The sequence below is a fragment of the Amblyomma mixtum genome, chromosome 10 (genome assembly GCF_055824585.1).
Source record: "Amblyomma mixtum isolate Tamu chromosome 10, ASM5582458v1, whole genome shotgun sequence".
In the NCBI taxonomy this organism is placed as follows: domain Eukaryota; kingdom Metazoa; phylum Arthropoda; class Arachnida; order Ixodida; family Ixodidae; genus Amblyomma; species Amblyomma mixtum.
Window position 1 is genome coordinate 24878201 of NC_143021.1, and position 19084 is coordinate 24897284.

General features: G+C 47.0%; 1 protein-coding gene across 1 annotated transcript in view; it reads right to left on the reverse strand.

Annotated features, from left to right (window-relative positions):
- Nucleotides 1-3067: 3067 nt before the first annotated feature.
- The window catches only part of LOC149325405 (sodium-coupled monocarboxylate transporter 2-like), a 76789-nt gene continuing 60772 nt past the window's right edge, over nt 3068-19084 (reverse strand). Inside the window, exons 14-16 of the mRNA XM_089564265.1 lie at nt 12008-12111; nt 10130-10230; nt 3068-3247 (exon numbers count right to left, since the gene is read on the reverse strand). Of these exons, the coding sequence (XP_089420391.1) occupies nt 3068-3247; nt 10130-10230; nt 12008-12111 (385 nt within the window). The remainder of the gene's footprint in view (nt 3248-10129; nt 10231-12007; nt 12112-19084) is intronic.

The following is a 19084-nucleotide window of genomic DNA, read 5'->3' on the forward strand; positions in this document are numbered from 1 at the left end:
GAATGTCCGCCAATGTGGCTTCCAGTGGCGGTGTCAGCCATGTTTGTTTCCAATTGACCAAAGTGTTGAAATTTGTGCTTCTCTGCCCTCTCTACTTGTAGCTCTCTTCCTAAAGCATACATATGTAACACTAGTTTGGTGTTCGCTTGGTCAGCCCCGTCCAGGCGTCCACTCAATACGCAACATTCGTGTTTAAAATCGGCGTCTTCGGGCTCCTCTGCCAATTCGAACTGCGTTTCCTTCAAATTCGCCGACGCCTCGCAGGTGCTTAAATAAAATTCTGCCTACCGCAAATGATGATCACCTAGAAAAAGAATAACTACTTTTCTAAAATAGTGAGCTCATAAATGAGCGCTGAATATTTATAGCGGCCGGCCAGAATAGACCCGCCCGTTAGGTCACTGACCTAAATTCTGCTCTTTAGCCTGCACTTCACCTAACTAGTCTTAATCTAAACGCACCTTACATTCAAAATATTGAAAGAAGAACTCATCTCTTTGACGCAGTTACGTCGCTCTCGCAGTTGTCAGTTCGTCCGGTTCCGGTTCGCACGCGTAATGCGTAATCCGGTTATTCGGCATGTGCAGCGCTATCTCGGGCGGAACCCGCAATGCTAACTCTGGCATATGTTGCTATTTTCAGTTTTGTTTACGTCAGCGGGAATAAAATAATACTGCCTAAATAAGAAAAGTGTGTTATCGTGTCACCCATTTTCGAACCAAAATCGCAAAACTATTTATGGAGATGAGTAGTTTGAACCTCCTGCGCTTCCTGACGTCAAACGACGCGTTCTCACTAATCCTAGCAGCTTTGTAAGCACAGGAAAAGTCTGAAAATTTGCTGTGTTTCATCGCTAAGATATAGTGATCCAGGAAAGTTCAGACAAAGCGAAAGCTTCGTGCCGCTTTAATTTTAGAATAGATTGGTTGGTTGGTTGGTTTATGGGGCTTAAAGTCCCAAAGCGACTAAGGCTATGAGAGACGCCGTAGTGGAGGGCTCCGGAAATTTAGACCACCTGGGGTGCTTTAACGTGCACTGACATCGCACAGTACACGGGCCTCTAGAATTTCTCCTCCAAAGAAATTCTAGTCGGCGCGGCCGGGATCGAACCCGCGTCTTTTGGGTCAGCAGCCGAGCACCATAACCACTGAGCCACCGCGGCGGCTAATTTTAGAATAGAGTACCCCAAGCTTCGAGGACCCCAAGAAGTTTGGGGCGTCGAAGTGCGCAAGCGCAGAACACAAGGCTCCCCTTGCGTCATGGGGTTAATGTCAGCTGCTAACGCTATACTTCCGGAATAGCGCGCGCCCCATGGGCGTTTTACGTTCGGTCACCGATTTGTCATTGCCGCTACTCTGTGACGCACGTTCACGCCAAACTATGGCGAACGAAGCTTTAGCTTTGTCTGCACTTGCCTGAACCGCAAAACACGCCAAATTTTCAGATTGCTTCCTTGTTTACAGAGGTGCTAGGCTTAGCGAGTACGCGTCGTTTGACGTTAGAAAGCGTGGTAGGTTAAAACTACTGATCTCCACAAACAGGCTTGTGATTTTGGTCGAGAAAGTAGTCACAAGGAATTGGCATCCCAGTAACACGCTTTTCTTATTCATGCCATCATTTTTTTTTGCGCGAACAAAAAAACTGAAAATAATTACATTTACGAGAGTTACCAATGCAGCTTCCACTCGAGATGGTGCTGCATGTCAAACAATAAAAAAATGTGAAAAAGTATTTATTTTTGTAGCGTTTGTTTCAGTCATGTAATGCTAATTTAGTGCTACAGAAAAGTAATCAGATATGTGAAATAAAATATTTTGATTTGTGTATTTTTATATTCTGAGCATTTCTCTTCTTGGCAGCAATGGTGCTGCAGTCAACGAACCCAAGCCTATTGTCACTGCGTAGAGGAAACCCCAATTTTAAATGTAAGCTGTGTAAGCGTCAATATAGTTCTCACTTCAGACCGAGTGGCTCACTTCAGACCGAAACGCTGGTGTTTAGCGCTAGAGTAATATATCTTGTGACCATTGCGACTTAGGTAACCTACACGTGACAACACCAGCTGAGAGGAGAAGTGTTGGTGGCGCGTCAGACGCATTAACGATGGTTTAGTTTGGTTTATGGGGTGTAACGTCCCAAAGCGACTAAGGCCATGAGAGACGCCGTAGTGGAGGGCTCCGGAAATTTCGACCACATGGGGTTCTTTAACGTGCACTGACATCGCACAGTACACGGGCCTCTAGAATTTCTCCTCCAAAGAAATTCCAGCCGCCGCGGCCGGGATCGAACCCGCGTCCTTTGGGTCAGCAGCCGAGCACCATAGCCACTGATCCACCGCGGCGGCAGACGCATTAACGAGAAAATATAATGATAGTATGTGGTATGGGTGGTTTAATATTCCGAAGCGACACATTGGCTTTATGGAACGCCGTAGACTATGGCTCCGGACCCATGAACTTGAGATCAGCAGCCAAGTGCGAAAGCCAGTAAGCCACCAGCGAAGGTAGAAAAAAAAAACAAAAAAACTAAACAATGACATTTTTTCTTTGTACGCTCATGGCAGCTTTCATCAGAGGCTCTAGTCTCGTGCTATTGTAGCATTGTCAATGCCGCCGGTATAATGTATGCAGTTCAAGCAAGATGAATTCTATAGAAAACCGACTGATGGCTGCAAAACCAGCAAAAAAAAATCTGCTACAACTTCGACTGTTTACCTTTCTTGAAAGTGTGTTGTCACATGCTTGGTGCCTTTATAACACTCTGCGTGGAAACTTCTAGTGCGCAGGAGTCCGTGGCTTACGTCGACCACTAGAAAACGTTAAAGCAAGGTCAAAAAGAATATAAAAGAGACCGCGTTACCATTTCACACATATCTGCATGTTTTCAAACTAATGAATTCGCTGCATCTAAGAGCAAGTAAGGCGTAGAAATTTGTCTGGTGCTCTTGGCCGAATGCCGTTATTGGACAGCACTTCCTGCTTCCGCACTTTTATTGGCCGTAAACAATGCGTGTAGAGGGAACGACGAAAAAATTGTGATAAATTATTTCTTCGGTTTATTTCAGTTCTCAAACGCGCGATGTTTCGTGAGGCACCTTGATACGTCGTAGCCACTTCTTTCTGAGGTTCGCATTGTCTGCCCGGGCGCTTTCACTTGCTTCGCTTTGAGCCTCGGCTTCAGTCTTGAGTTGGCATTCACTGCTCAATAAGGCCATGGTGTGGCCGTTATCTCCGCTTCTCGGTTTCTCCTGAAAACGGGGAAGAATATTGTGAAGGACAATCTAACACAGTCCTCCTATGCTCAGCACGATAACAGAGGAGTAAGTGAGCAGCAGCCATTTAAAACAGCTGCACAGAGTGCAGTTCCTTAATCTTGCTACGGGCGAGCTCGGAGGGTGCTATCGATCTCTCGCGAACTTGTCAAAGAGTAAACAGCCCGAAGAAGGATGACGGAAAGAAAAAAATGTTAGGATAAAAATGCCCGTAAAAGGCAACGAAGGAAGTAGCGGCTAGCAACCCGAAGTTAAACTGCCTAATATGATAGCACTATTCGCAACAAGGCGCACTCCGCTCACCCCCCCCCCCCCCCCCCCCTCTTAGTTGACCCTTGTGCTCCCTTTTCTAGGCTTTGACACCACTTCCCGATGCTCGTCATTGAGGAGCAGAGCAGTATTATTAAACTATTCATGGTTAGCCAGCGCAAAAAGACGAAGACGGGCAACACGACACAAGTGCTTGTGTCGTGTTGTCGTCTTCTCTTCGTCTTCGTCTTTTTGCGATTGTTAACCATGAATGCGTACCAACTAGCCCAACTTCTTATGTTATTAAACTATTCCCCGCATCATGGATATTCTCAGGATAACCAAGAGGGAAACCTGGCGGCGCAGCACTTCATCCACCATGTAGACTCGCAGGAGTGCCGGAAGATGAGATTTCGAACTTGGCTTGGCTATTGTTGTGCATGAAACATTGACTCAGCTTTACCAAAACGACTGTTCACGCGGCAAATCTCGAAGAAATGCTTTGAAGGGTTCCGTAGCAGCCTAACAATAAACTTACATTTGCGTGAAATTTATTGAAAAAGTGAAAAACGCCCTATTGAAATAATATAATCTGCGCACAGAGGAAAGAATAGTGTCGCAACACCCCATCCGAGGCAGAATCTATGTTTTCTGCCGAACACTAGCCAAGCCGGATAGGAACCATCGTCTTCCCGGCATTCCCTGAGTGGATGACGTGCTCTTTAAGAACTCGCATAGGTGAAAGCACGAGCTGATGGGCGAGTTGGTTGTACATGATATGATTGAAACAGCGCAAGGCCGAAGGCCTAAGAAGAGAGCGGAAGAAGAGAGGAAATGGACAACACAGCGCTGAACTAGCAACTGACATTTATTTGGCACGCTGCGCGTATAAATACATTCAGGCACCAAAATAGAAAACAACGCATAGAGCTATTCATGCACCAGGATCCCTGCAAGCAAACACAAACTAAGATGTGCGATTCAGAAAGCAAAGTTCTTTTTGCGATAAAGACACTGATGCAGCACTTACACATGTATCACCATACTTCTTGATATTCGAAGCCTCGATAATTTCCCGGCACAGCTGGTCTTTGTTCCTAGCAACAACTCGGCAAAAATTAAACTGTGGGGTGCAATCACACTCACGGCAATGCATGCTAAGGTTACGAGACTCTTTGTTATCTACATTGTTGCGGTGCTGCTTGAGCCTATCATCTAAGCAATGTCCAGTCTGGCCAATATAAAACCTATTACAAGTGAGAGGAATGGAATACACGACATTTTTTTGACACTTCACAAATTTGCATTCATGGTTTTTGGGGCAATCGGGGGAAGTTTTCCTTGGGTTGTTGACACGCGTACACAAGCTTGATAACTTAACGGGGGCCGAAAAAACAACATCCACTCCGACTCTTTTACCAACACTTTTCAAATTATTTGATATTTTGTGGATATAGGGAATGGCTGCTACTCGCTTACTTGTTTGACGTTCAGAACTGGCGGAGCATTTCAGTTTCTTCAACAAAACTTCGGCCACAGAAGAAAGCACGTGAATCGGATAGCCACTAGCAGTAAGCCTCTCTACCTGGTTACTAAAGCTGCATTCGATTAGATGTAGACAGGATTTTGTAAGTGCACTCCTGAAGCTTGACATGACAATTCCTCTTTTAACAAGCTTCGAGTGCGCGGAACTTTAAGGTAGCAACGGTTTATTAGCCCTTGGCTCGAAGGACCAGCACACACTGCCAGGTGAAAACTTCAGGCTCAAGTCTAGAAATCTAATTGTGTCCTCTACAGGAACTTCATGAGTTACGTCCAAAGGGGAAAGAACAACGGAAAATACACCACAAACTTTGGACACTTCCCTACTAAAAGCTTCGCGGTCACAGGTCAGCAAAACAAGGTAGTCATCCACAAAGCGACAAACTGCCGCAACAGCTGTGCCATTTAAGCGGTTACTTAGTTCTCTGTCATTCATTGCTAAAAAGAAATCACTCAAAATTGGAGCAATGCAGGAACCTATGCAAATGCCCTTCTTCTGGATAAAAATTCGACCTTCCTACTCTGTATACGTGGATTCAAGGTAGGCTAATAACAATTCTAAAAAGCTTTCGACCGACATGCCGGCTGCGTTTTGAAAGCGAATGGCACCAAAATTTTCAATGACGTCCCTAATACACATAAGTAGACTGTCATGCGGAATGGAGTAGTACAAGTCCTTTACGTCAATAGAAAAAGCACACAGTTGCTTGTCATGGTAGTAGTCTAGAGTGCTAATCACGTCAAGGGAATTCTTAACCTGGAAGGGAACGTCAACTGGTAGTTGTGTTAGTTTTTCTTTCAGAAACTGTCCTAAACATTATTGCCAAGAGCCTTTCTCGGAAACAATGACACGGAACGGCACGTCAGTTTTATGTGTCTTAACAGTAAAAAACATACTCAGGCTGGCTATTTTACAGGTATTTATCGAAGTAAACAGCTTGTCTAAGTTATTCTGTTTACACAACTTCTTGACCTTGCATTTAGACTTCGAAAGACTTGTTTTGCTCCCCTCCCTAGCCCCTAGCCCTCCCTAGTTTTTCTCCCCTCCCTAGCTCCCCTCCCCTCCATAGCCCGCTGAGCCCCAAAAAATTGCACCAGAACTTCTTGCCATGGTAAGGCATATATCCGGATGTGCTCCAGCTCCTGAGGCCAGCAGATGCATATCAGAAGGTGTCGACGTTCTATCGCGCCCTAGGAATCCAGCTAAGATCCTACCCATCAATAAGACTGTGGACTACCTACGTGACAATTCTTTGGTCCTGTTGACTGCAGATAAGGAAGGGGGTTTTGTTGTTCTGTCTAAGGATAGTTTCAACAAAAAAGCAATGGATGCCGTCCAGTCTGGGTGTAGGGAGGGGAGAAAAACAAGTCTTTCGAAGTCTAAATGCAAGGTCAAGAAGTTGTGTAAACAGAATAACTTAGACAAGCCGTTTACCTCGATAAATACCTGTAAAATAGCCAGCCTGAGTATGTTTTTTACTGTTAAGACACATTAAACTGACGTGCCGTTCCGTGTCATTGTTTCCGGGAAAGGCTCTTGGCAATAATGTTTAGGACAGTTTCTGAAAGAAAAACTAACACAACTACCAGTTGACGATCCCTTCCAGGTTAAGAATTCCCTTGACGTGATTAGCACTCTAGACTACTATCATGACAAGCAACTGTGTGCTTTTTCTATTGACGTAAGGAATTGTACTACTCCATTCCGCAATGACAGTCTCCTTATGTGCATTAGGGACGTCATTGAAAATTTTGGTGCCATTCGCTTTCAAAACGGAGCCGGCATGTCGGTCGAAAGCTTTTTAGAATTGTTATTAGCCTACCTTGAATCCACGTATACAAAGTGGGAAGGTCGAATTTTTATCCAGAAGAAGGGCATTTGCATAGGTTCCTGCATTGCTCCGATTTTGAGTGATTTCTTTTTAGCAATGCATGACAGATAACTAAGTAACCGCTTAAATAGCACAGCTGTTGCGGCAGTTTGTCGCTTTGTGGATGACTACCTTGTTTTGCTGACCTGTAACCGCGAAGCTTTTAGTAGGGAAGTGTCCAAAGTTTGTGGTGTATTTTCCGTTGTTCTTTCCCCTTTGGACGTAACTCATGAAGTTACTGTAGAGGACACAATTAGATTTCTAGACTTGAGCCTGAAGTTTTCACCTTGCAGTGCGTGCTGGTCCTTCGAGCCAAGGGCTAATAAACCGTTGCTACCTTACAGTTCCGCGCACTCGAAGCTTGTTAAAAGAGGAATTGTCATGTCAAGCTTCAGGAGTGCACTTACAAAATCCTGTCTACATCTAACCGAACGCAGCTTTAGTAACCAGGTAGAGAGGCTTACTGTTAGTGGCTATCCGCTTCACGTGCTTTCTTCTGTGGCCGAAGTTTTGTTGAAGAAACTGAAATGCTCCGCCAGTTCTGAACGTCAAACAAGTAAGCGAGTAGCAGCCATTCCCTATATAGACAAGATATCAAATAATTTGAAAAGTGTTGGTAAAAGAGTCGGAGTGGATGTTGTTTTTTCGGCCCCCGTTAAGTTATCAAGCTTGTGTACGCGTGTCAACAACCCAGGGAAAACTTCCCCCGGTTGCCCCAAAAACCATGAATGCAAATTTGTGAAGTGTCAAAAAAATGTCGTGTATTCCATTCCTCTCACTTGTAATAGGTTTTATATTGGCCAGACTGGACAGTGCTTAAATGATAGGCTCAGGCAGCACCGCAACAATGTAGATAACAAAGAGTCTCGTAACCTTAGCATGCATTGCCGTGAGTGTGATTGCACCCCACAGTTTAATTTTTGCCGAGTTGTTGCTAGGAACAAAGACCAGCTGTGCCGGGAAATTATCGAGGCTTCGAATATCAAGAAGTATGGTGATACATGTGTAAGTGCTGCATCAGTGTCTTTATCGCAAAAAGAACTTTGCTTTCTGAATCGCACATCTTAGTTTGTGTTTGCTTGCAGGGATCCTGGTGCATGAATAGCTCTATGCGTTGTTTTCTATTTTGGTGCCTGAATGCATTTATACGCGCAGCGTGCCAAATAAATGTCAGTTGCTAGTTCAGGGCTGTGTTGTCCATTTCCTCCGTTCTTCCGCTCTCTTCTTTGGCCTTCGGCCTTGCGCTGTTTCAATCATATCGCATAGATGGTGGCGCAGCTTTCCTTTCAGGTGATGTTGGGAAACTTTGTCGTCATTGTCGCGGCATGTTCGACGCTATTAGTTGCCCTTCACGGGGTACGTGACAGTGGCCGAGAACGCCTTTCATGTGGACGATAGACACAATCTGCCCCGTTATACGCTTTGTGCTCACCCGAAGCGCGCTTTTTCCAAGGGGCTCGCAAACGGCTGAAAATGATCATCCTCTAAGGCACACAGAAAAATAAATGCTATCTCTCTCGTGTTGAACGCGCCTTTCGAGAAGAATCGTAGCCAGCCCTGAGGACAATTGGTTATGTTTGTTAATTTGTCTGCTATTAATAAGTTGCTTACTAAAATCACCCGAGACGCTAATCTTCTTCAGAGCCACATACTTGGTGCAATGATTGGCTCATGGACCTAAACACTGACAAATGTAAAGTTATGTGAGTATCAAGACACGCTTACACTACTTTAAGGTACTACTTAAATAACATTCCCTTAGATTCTGCCACTGTATATAGATACTTGGGCGTCGACATTTCTGCAGACCCCTCCGGGTCGCACTACATAGAGTGCATTCTTGACAGTGCTAACTGCACGTTGGGCTACATGCGCCGAAACTTTAAGAAAACACCGTCATCTCTAATCCGTTCAAAAGTGGAATATTCAGCTATATGGGGTAAAAACTACTTACTTCGCTGAGATTGTCCAATATAATGTCACACGTTTTATTTTATCTACCCTTAATAGTGGAGCAAGTGTAACTCATTTCAAAACTTTCCTCTTTTTTACAGCCTTTAGCATGCCGGAGAAAAATTCCTCTGTCTTTTTCATAAATTGTACCATCATTCCACTCTACGAAACGCACTCATTGCTCCTTCCCACTGCATTTCAAACTGCTCCGATCATCGCCACAAGGTTGGAATTTCAACATTTACTTCTTTCCTCGTGCTTCCATGAATGGAACCATCTTCCCGCTGATATCGTTGACATCAATGATAACCAGCATTTTCGCAACGCATTTACTATCTTTGTATAAATAGCAAAACATATTTGTTACACTCATTGTTCTTCTTTATGTATTTGTTGTTTCTAACCACTTCCCTCTTTAACGCCTCTGGCCCTGAGGGCTCCATAAATAAATAACACTAAATTAAAAATTAATTCTGGAAGTGGTCGTGAGCTAAGTACATTAGACTTTATGCTTCTCGAGCATGCGTTATGAGCTCTTGGGGTAACATGACACAAGGAGTGGAAAGCATTGCACTCCGTGAGACTCGTCGAGGACGCGATAAAGATGCTCTTCAGTGCTTTGCAGTAAAGCGAGTTACTTTTTAAAGCGCACGTGAAAGACATGCCTTTCGCTTATGTAGCTACTAGTTACCTTTAAAAATTATCAGGAAAATGTCATTATCCGTTCTACTAGCAGATTCCTTCAAGACATTTTTTACTGATTTCGTCAAGGAATTTTCAAGAGGCCGCAGTGTTAGTACCACGGCCTTCGTGCACACCCGGAGTCAACTTCAGTGCATATACTTGATAAAGAAATAGTTTCAAATTAAGCTTTAGAAAGCTTTTAAAAATCCCGGACAGGTTTTGCTGCGTTCCACATTATGCGCACCGCAATATACTCAGGACACCCAACGTTGAGCTGCTCGTATGCTCTTCACTAAGAGTTGTGGTACATCTTACCGCTCCACCTGACTGAGGTATGTTCATCACTGCGAATGTGTGCACCAGGGGCACCCACATTTTACAAAATGACCATTGTTTTGAGGCACCGAAAGTTCACATAGGATTTATAATCACATGCCAATTTTAGTCCGTATTGCTCCCCTTTTCGTGCAACTTAAATGGCACACAAGAAAACAAAAATTGTAACACTTAAGATGCCAAAAATAAAAGTCACAATTATGGTTTGCATCTGTGCACGTACCGCAATAATTTCCTCAGAGTCCATGACTCCGAACTTTGTCCAGAGTTTGGTGAAGGAGCCGTTGATATGACTGACGTGTGCTGGACGCTGTCGGTGTTCGCCTGAAATTTTATGTAAAGGGATCAATATGCTAAAAAATTTATTCATGCGGAAAGCAAAAAAGTGTAACAGCACTATGGCGTTAAGAAACGCAGTTTAAATGTTTAGGAAATAAGCATGCATTGCGTGCATGACAGGTGATACTCAGAGTATTGACCCTTGATGTTTCTCTTTTACAGCCGTTGAGTCGCAGCTGTCGAGGTCACCGTAAATAGAGATCACGGGCAGTTCTTCGTGGCGAGAGCAGGGCGTATTATGTCTGAAAACCCTAAAACACTATTTATTTAATGTGATTGGGTATGTGTTACTAGCACTAACCTTTATTGATTGTTAATTCCTTTATTCTGCAGCCCAGTGCAGTATAAGAAAATGTTCAATGAGGAGGCCAAACACTTTGCGAAAATATTTTATCATCTCAAATATTTTTTCATATGTGAGGTAACGCTGAAACTTATCTGCCCATGCATCCTCTATGCACAATATCATTTCATAAAATAAATTTTAACGCTTCTATAGGACACGGCGATAGCGAGTTTTCAAAGAAAGGATAGATTAAGAGGAAACTTTAAATGATGCAGATATTTGCAGAATGTATTTCAAGCCTGCCAACCTATGAAAAATTTGAATAGATATTCTCGCCGCTAGCATCTCATGTTAACTATCATAATGTATCCGATGAAGAGGCATGGCTGAGTTTCCGTGTATCACGGATTTCGAAAGTTGAAATGTCTAAAAATCGTGATATTTTGTTAATGCTGTACCTGAGCCGCAAGGCAAGATATTAATACTGCAGCCTGGTTCGCTGAAAAATTTCAGCAACCTCAGTTCAAATCTTATTCTACCATAAACTGCCCTGCCATAGGGTTGAAATTTCACATGAGCGATACAAACTACATTGTGGCTACGCGAAAACTGCTAATTTGCGCTGACGTAAGATGCGGGCATTGCAATAAGAAACAGAAGTCCTCTGTTGAAGCTAGGGGAGGATGACGCTGCAGCGACGTCTTAAATGTACTGCTGAGAACCATTGAGGCGAAATCTGTGCTAATAATGCCAACATTTCCAGCATGTAGCACCACCAAAGATATAACATTTGTTATTCATGTAGACGCAGAGTGCGTGAGAGAATAACTTAACATACTGTAAATGTACAGCTTGAAAAGGTTTTAAAAAATATGCACGACGCTGAATCTCCGCCCTTGAATGAATAGGGCAATATTAGGAGACACGCATGAATGCCTTCATGAAACTCATGAATATCACTTATGCGATCCTGCGTACTTCGCTCAAGAAACCAGAGACATGGCATCTTATAAGCAGTGAACATTAATGTATGGCTCATATCTGAAGTGATAAACTTCAAGGACTGGAAGGGTTCCGAGCACCTGAAATTACGAAACTCTCTGCCATAGTTTACAAGCTGGAATCACAACAATTGCTGCCTTTTGTTTTTGTCCTGTTCGTCGGCCTGCTTTGTTCTTTCAGCAGACGTCGATGACGTTAGTAAAGCTGTAGCTTAAAATGCTGACTTCGCCAAAGATTTATCAGTTTTTGGTAAAATGGCGTTCCCTAGTCCTGCTGTGCGCACTTTAGAAGTCCAGTAAGTCTGAGCTGCAGTGATTGCACTAAGCTTAATCGATCCCTCCAAGTCTATGCCGTTGCAAGCCTAGCCCCGTGATTAATATATCCAGACCTCAGTAAAGCAATCAGAACAAACAATTCGTGTCTCGGGCAATACGACATCCAAGGCTGATGAGCATGGAATAGCCGTCTACATACCTGTTAAGAGGCTTATGAGCACTCCCAGCAGAATTGTTGTACCCGTACTAAATAGACAACTCCACAAAGGGGATAGCAGGAAGGCAGCAGTCATTCCTTGTGACCTGCGCAAAACGATGATCAGTAGTTGCAATGATCAACAAAAAATCCCAGCAGCGGCGCTTGCAACGACACCTTGTGCTCTGTGAAGCACCGGATTATATATAAACGCAGTAACGTTGCTAATCAGCCCACCTAATGGTGAGTGAATCAAACAAAAAATGGTACGTTCGCACTATATGGGCTGTCGTAAGGAATTCGGTGCGTTCTCACAGTAACTGATAAGCCAAAGAGAGGCAAAGTGTTATTGCTATCTGTAAGATATCAGTAGTGCACCCGGGATCATTAGCACAGCTAATCCTTTCTCAGCACCCCGCCGCTGCCGTCTTCAATGGACGCCAACGGCGTGAGGGGGCGGCTGGGGGCGCTCAAAGCCAAGAGTCTCCTTTCTCGGAACGCGGCCGCTCGCGAATGCGCCGGGAAGTACGCGTTTCCCTCGCCCCGCGTGTATTTTTGTGTGAAGGAAAGGATGTTTTACCTCGCACGTGCGGGCACGACTGGGTGTTTGCACTTGCTTTTCTTTTATTCTTTTGTTTGCGAGGAAGAGAATGTTTTACCTCACACGTGCTGGCACGTCTGTGCGTGTGTGTTTGTTTTTACTAATATTTTGAGGTGGAGAAGGTGTTTACCCTACAGAAGCTGGAGTGCTGGCCATGCTCTCGATGAACCAATCATGTTAGGAGTATAACATGATTGGGTGCTACTAAAGGTGGGCCGGGCCTCTAGATCTTTAAAACCGGGCCGCATAGCCGGAATAAGGGTTCAGGGATAAGGTCAGGTGCTATGCATCTTCGGCTATGCCGAGTAGGGGCCTCCCCTAGTGTTAGCCAGATGCACTTTTTGGTTGCTTTGTATCTTTTTGCCGTTTAATTTGTCTCCAGTGCCTAAATTTGTATATGATGTCAATATCCGTATATAAATCTTCAAGTAATCCCTTTATCCCTGCGTCTCAACTCATCGCAAGACCGTCTCTGACGGGGCACCCCTGGTGCGAAGATAACGGTTCAGTCTTCTAGTCTAGAAACCGTCTCTGGCGAGGCACCTCTGGTGCAAGGAAGAAGAAGAACCCGAACTTTACTGGCGCAGTCGACGAGGATCCTGCGGCCATCGAAAGACGGCGCAGGAAGAAGATTGAAGGGAGGGAGAAAGGCGACGGTCAGGCAACAGCAGCGTTAGAGAAAGGACCTGCGGAGAGACGGCTGCAAGGACGCAAGGACCACGGGAGTAGTCCAGCGACGCGGGACTGCAATCTGGTCAAGGAAAGCAGCGCGTCGAGAACTTGACGGTCACCGGCGGGTCACAGCAAGTGACGCCAACGTGCACAGGACCAGCGGCGTGCGACAGCTCATCGCAGCGTGCGGTGAAAGTGGCGGTGGTCTCCGACACCAGGAAGCTGGCAATGCAGATCGACGCATCGAAACCGTGAGTTTCCTTTGTCGCATTGTTCACGTCCCTGTTCATGTGTTCGAGCCGGTAGGACAGTTGACAGGTACGGAAGGCGGTATGGAGGGTTATCTATGCCGACCCACACTCGATGTGAGGTACCAAGTAGAATTGGCGAAGGTGCGCTTAGCGCACTTTGCGGCCAAACTTGCAAAAGTAAATGGTGGAAAGCGCCGCTGCGCGAGGAAAACCTCAGGATGTTTTTTTTTTATTCGAGCTGTTTGCCATCAGGCATAATGAAAAAGGAAAGAAAGTTATAAAAAGGAGTGCAAACAAGCCTCGCTTAAAAAGCGGCAAAAGTTCGTGATATAGCGATTATCTAGAGTCCACTTGGTATAGTCGTCTGCAACGTCCCATCGCAGGCCAACCTTTCTTAGTAAACGTCGTCTCACGGAAGCTGTAGCCGGGCAAGTCCACAGCAAGTGTTTTTCATCACACTGGTCGGGCGCAGCACCACAATGGGGACACTTGTCTGTCACTTCGTAACGTTTGTCACGCCACCGATGACGCACAGAAGGAGTCAGAGCCGCTCCTGCCCGAATCCGGCGCACAGATACCTCCTCCTCCCGAGTGAGACTCCGGGGGAGAGGGTACGAACACGGAGGAATTAGAGCGCGTGTTCGCTGACGCAAAGACTGTTTCTCGGAAACATGGGACAGGAACGGATCTGAGGGCAGAGGGGAAGGTGGCGGGATATCGGATGTGTCAAGGTGTGTCATTGCATCCACATGAATATTATGCGGATCCTGGGCATGCCCGCGAATCCAGTGTATACGCACAGGACAGGGGTATTTTGTGCAAAGTTGGAGAATGGATTGTGTAACTTGGAATGTGCGCCGGACAGCCTTAAGCTGCTTAAGGGCGGCAAGGGAGTCGGTGTAAATGTGTACAATATCGAAAGTAGGTACGAGTGGAAGGAAAGCAATGGCATTGTGTATCGCCTGAAGCTCCAAGGCCAGGGGGGAGCAAGTATCCGTGCTATATGTAGCGCGGGAGTTGAGATGAGGATGTGAGGGACTGTAAACTGCAGTAACTCCCTGTACTGCTGTGTGTGATGCATCGGTGTATATTATGCACCCTGAAGGAAGATGGGCGGCTGATATCGGCGTCGAAGCAGAGGGGCGATTGTCTGTGAGCTGACAGTATGACCATGGAGGAAGAGTCTGTAAACGATGAAGCTGAAGCGGCATCTTGCGTGCTCTGTTTAAATGCGGCTTGAAGGTAATAGAAGCAAGACGCCAGCAGGTAGAGCTCGAGATCTCTAAGCTCAAGGAGTCTAGAAGTGCTAGTGAACTAGCCAGGGGGAACTGCTCCGAGTCCCGAGAGGTGAGGCCGCCTGTGCTGGAAAACAAAGGCTTATGCTTGTCAAGCACAGGTGACGGAAAGAGCAGTCAGGTCGCTGTAGGCAATCAGCCGATATGCGGGAACGCCTCTTTGTTAGGAAAGGCCGCAGAGAGCGAAAACGAGATTTATGACGGGATAAAAGCTTTTCCGCCACCGCGGGCGGCAAGCAAATAAAAAGAGCAGACCAATTCTGACGATCTAAGGCCAATCGAGACCAAATTGTCCGAAACCAAGCAGGACAGCGATCTAATTCCTGCAGGCTCTATGAGTGAGATTGTGATCTCCGACACGGAGCTAGTGACAGGAGAAAGTCTAACGTTGCTGAAACGGCACACTGTGTCGGGCATAGGGCATGAAATGCCCCGCAGCCTTATTGATAGCAATAGCCTTTCAACCGAGGTAGAGAGCGGAGGTGGGCCTGCTGGGCCGACCGGGCAGGACACCGCAGCAAATGTTGAACGCACCCGACGGGTGTCCCACCAGGTCCTTTGAGGACAAGGAGATGCGTGGCGATTTGCCATTAGGCAAATTCGGGCCAAGTGACTACGATGAAGCTCATGCCGCAGACGATGCCACGAAGCCGGCAAGCGCTTATCAAGCAGGGAGCAGTGATTTAAATGGCTGCACGTGTAGGAACGGTGCAAATAGCTTCAAACGAGGCAAAGTACCAGGAGGAAGGCGCGTAGCTTTCACACTAAAAGTCGCCGCGTGGAGCAGTACGTTCCGTGCTGCAGTATGCCAAATCAAGAGTAGCAAAACCGGCCTCACTGGTACGGTTAGACAGGGCAGGGGCTAAGCTCCTTATGCAGCACGCGGCTCGTACCGGCGCGCCAGAGAGAGCGGGCCCTCAGGGGCGTCGTGTGGTCAGGGGTTTGGACCCATCGAGGACCGGGACGTGTTTGATCCTGGAGGGCACCAGCTGTTGAGTTCTTGCCCCGCTGTGGCACCAGCCTAATGAACATAGTGGCCATTAGGCGTTAATCGTGTCGATTGAGACACGTGGTGGCTCGAACGCACACAGGGACACTCGGTGCGACTAAGGAGGCTCACGTGGCCACCTACGGACATCGTACTAGTGCTAAAGAACGCTCCAGTTGCGACTGTTTGTGTGTTCATTCACGAGGAGGACGAGTGTGTGCATACAGGTGCTACTGGTCGCAGCGCGACAACTTGGACTTCGGTCAAGGCGCTGTATTTGAATGTCAGGAACGCGTACTTGAATGTGTGTATTTTGTTGATGTTTCTCGTCCGGCGAGGGCTTTGTTTGCGCCAGTGCTGCTGTAATTACTAATTAGGTGCTGCGCTGCAGTATGTCACCCGCAGGGTGGTTTCGTGACAGATACCGATCCCTTTCTATTATCATTTCTAAAAGTGCCATTCAGGCCCTTTGTAGAATCTTGGGAAGGGTGTGCAAGGTATTGGTACTGCACGCGGGATCATTAGCACAGCTAATCCTTTCTCAGCACCCCACCGCTGCCGTCATCAATGGGCGCCAACGGCGTGAGGGGGCGGCTGGGGGCGCTCAAAGCGAAGCGTCTCCTTTCTCGGAACGCGGCAGCTCGCGAATGCGCCGGGAAGTACGGGTGTCCCTCGCCCCGCGTCTATTTTTGTGCGAAGGAAAAGATGTTTTACCTCGCACGTGCGGGCACGACTGGGTGTTTGCACTTGCTTTTCTTTTATTCTTTTTTTTTCTGCGAGGTAGAGAATGTTTTACCTCGCACGTGCTGGCACGGCTGTGCGTGTGTGGTTGTTTTTACTGGCATTTTGTGCTGGAGAAGGTGATTTACCCTACGGAAGCTGGAGTGTAAGCCATGCTGTCGATGAACCAATCATGTTAGGAGTATAACATGATTGGGTGCTACTAAAGTTGGGCCGGGCCTCTAGATCTTTAAAACCGGGCCCCAGAGCCGGAATAAGGGTTCTGGGCTAAGGTCAGGTGCTATGCATCTTCGGCTACGCCGAGTAGGGGCCTCCCCTAGTGTTAGCCAGATCCACTTTTTGGTTGTTTTGTATCTTTTTGCCGTTTAATTTGTCTCCAGTGCCTAAATTTGTATATGATGTAAATATCCGTATATAAATCTTCAAGTAATCCCTTTATCCCTGCGTCTCAACTCATCGCAAGACCGTCTCTGACGGGGCACCCCTGGTGCGAAGATAACGGTTCAGTCTTCTAGTCTAGAAACCGTCTCTGGCGAGGCACCTCTGGTGCAAGGAAGAAGAAGAACCCGAACTTTACTGGCGCAGTCGACGAGGATCCTGCGGCCATCGAAAGACGGCGCAGGAAGAAGATTGAAGGGAGGGAGAAAGGCGACGGTCAGGCAACAGCAGCGTTAGAGAAAGGACCTGCGGAGAGACGGCTGCAAGGACGCAAGGACCACGGGAGTAGTCCAGCGACGCGGGACTGCAATCTGGTCAAGGAAAGCAGCGCGTCGAGAACTTGACGGTCACCGGCGGGTCACAGCAAGTGACGCCAACGTGCACAGGACCAGCGGCGTGCGACAGCTCATCGCAGCGTGCGGTGAAAGTGGCGGTGGTCTCCGACACCAGGAAGCTGGCAATGCAGATCGACGCATCGAAACCGTGAGTTTCCTTTGTCGCATTGTTCACGTCCCTGTTCATGTGTTCGAGCCGGTAGGACAGTTGACAGGTACGGAAGGCGGTATGGAGGGTTATCTATGCCGACCCACACTCGATGTGAGGTACCAAGTAGAATTGGCGAAGGTGCGCTTAGCGCACTTTGCGGCCAAACTTGCAAAAGTAAATGGTGGAAAGCGCCGCTGCGCGAGGAAAACCTCAGGATGTTTTTTTTTATTCGAGCTGTTTGCCATCAGGCATAATGAAAAAGGAAAGAAAGTTATAAAAAGGAGTGCAAACAAGCCTCGCTTAAAAAGCGGCAAAAGTTCGTGATATAGCGATTATCTAGAGTCCACTTGGTATAGTCGTCTGCAACGTCCCATCGCAGGCCAACCTTTCTTAGTAAACGTCGTCTCACGGAAGCTGTAGCCGGGCAAGTCCACAGCAAGTGTTTTTCATCACACTGGTCGGGCGCAGCACCACAATGGGGACACTTGTCTGTCACTTCGTAACGTTTGTCACGCCACCGATGACGCACAGAAGGAGTCAGAGCCGCTCCTGCCCGAATCCGGCGCACAGATACCTCCTCCTCCCGAGTGAGACTCCGGGGGAGAGGGTACGAACACGGAGGAATTAGAGCGCGTGTTCGCTGACGCAAAGACTGTTTCTCGGAAACATGGGACAGGAACGGATCTGAGGGCAGAGGGGAAGGTGGCGGGATATCGGATGTGTCAAGGTGTGTCATTGCATCCACATGAATATTATGCGGATCCTGGGCATGCCCGCGAATCCAGTGTATACGCACAGGACAGGGGTATTTTGTGCAAAGTTGGAGAATGGATTGTGTAACTTGGAATGTGCGCCGGACAGCCTTAAGCTGCTTAAGGGCGGCAAGGGAGTCGGTGTAAATGTGTACAATATCGAAAGTAGGTACGAGTGGAAGGAAAGCAATGGCATTGTGTATCGCCTGAAGCTCCAAGGCCAGGGGGGAGCAAGTATCCGTGCTATATGTAGCGCGGGAGTTGAGATGAGGATGTGAGGGACTGTAAACTGCAGTAACTCCCTGTACTGCTGTGTGTGATGCATCGGTGTATATTATGCACCCTGAAGGAAGATGGGCGGCTGATATCGGCGTCGAAGCAGAGGGGCGATTGTCTGTGAGCTGACAGTATGACCATGGAGGAAGAGTCTGTAAACGATGAAGCTGAAGCGGCATCTTGCGTGCTCTGTTTAAATGCGGCTTGAAGGTAATAGAAGCAAGACGCCAGCAGGTAGAGCTCGAGATCTCTAAGCTCAAGGAGTCTAGAAGTGCTAGTGAACTAGCCAGGGGGAACTGCTCCGAGTCCCGAGAGGTGAGGCCGCCTGTGCTGGAAAACAAAGGCTTATGCTTGTCAAGCACAGGTGACGGAAAGAGCAGTCAGGTCGCTGTAGGCAATCAGCCGATATGCGGGAACGCCTCTTTGTTAGGAAAGGCCGCAGAGAGCGAAAACGAGATTTATGACGGGATAAAAGCTTTTCCGCCACCGCGGGCGGCAAGCAAATAAAAAGAGCAGACCAATTCTGACGATCTAAGGCCAATCGAGACCAAATTGTCCGAAACCAAGCAGGACAGCGATC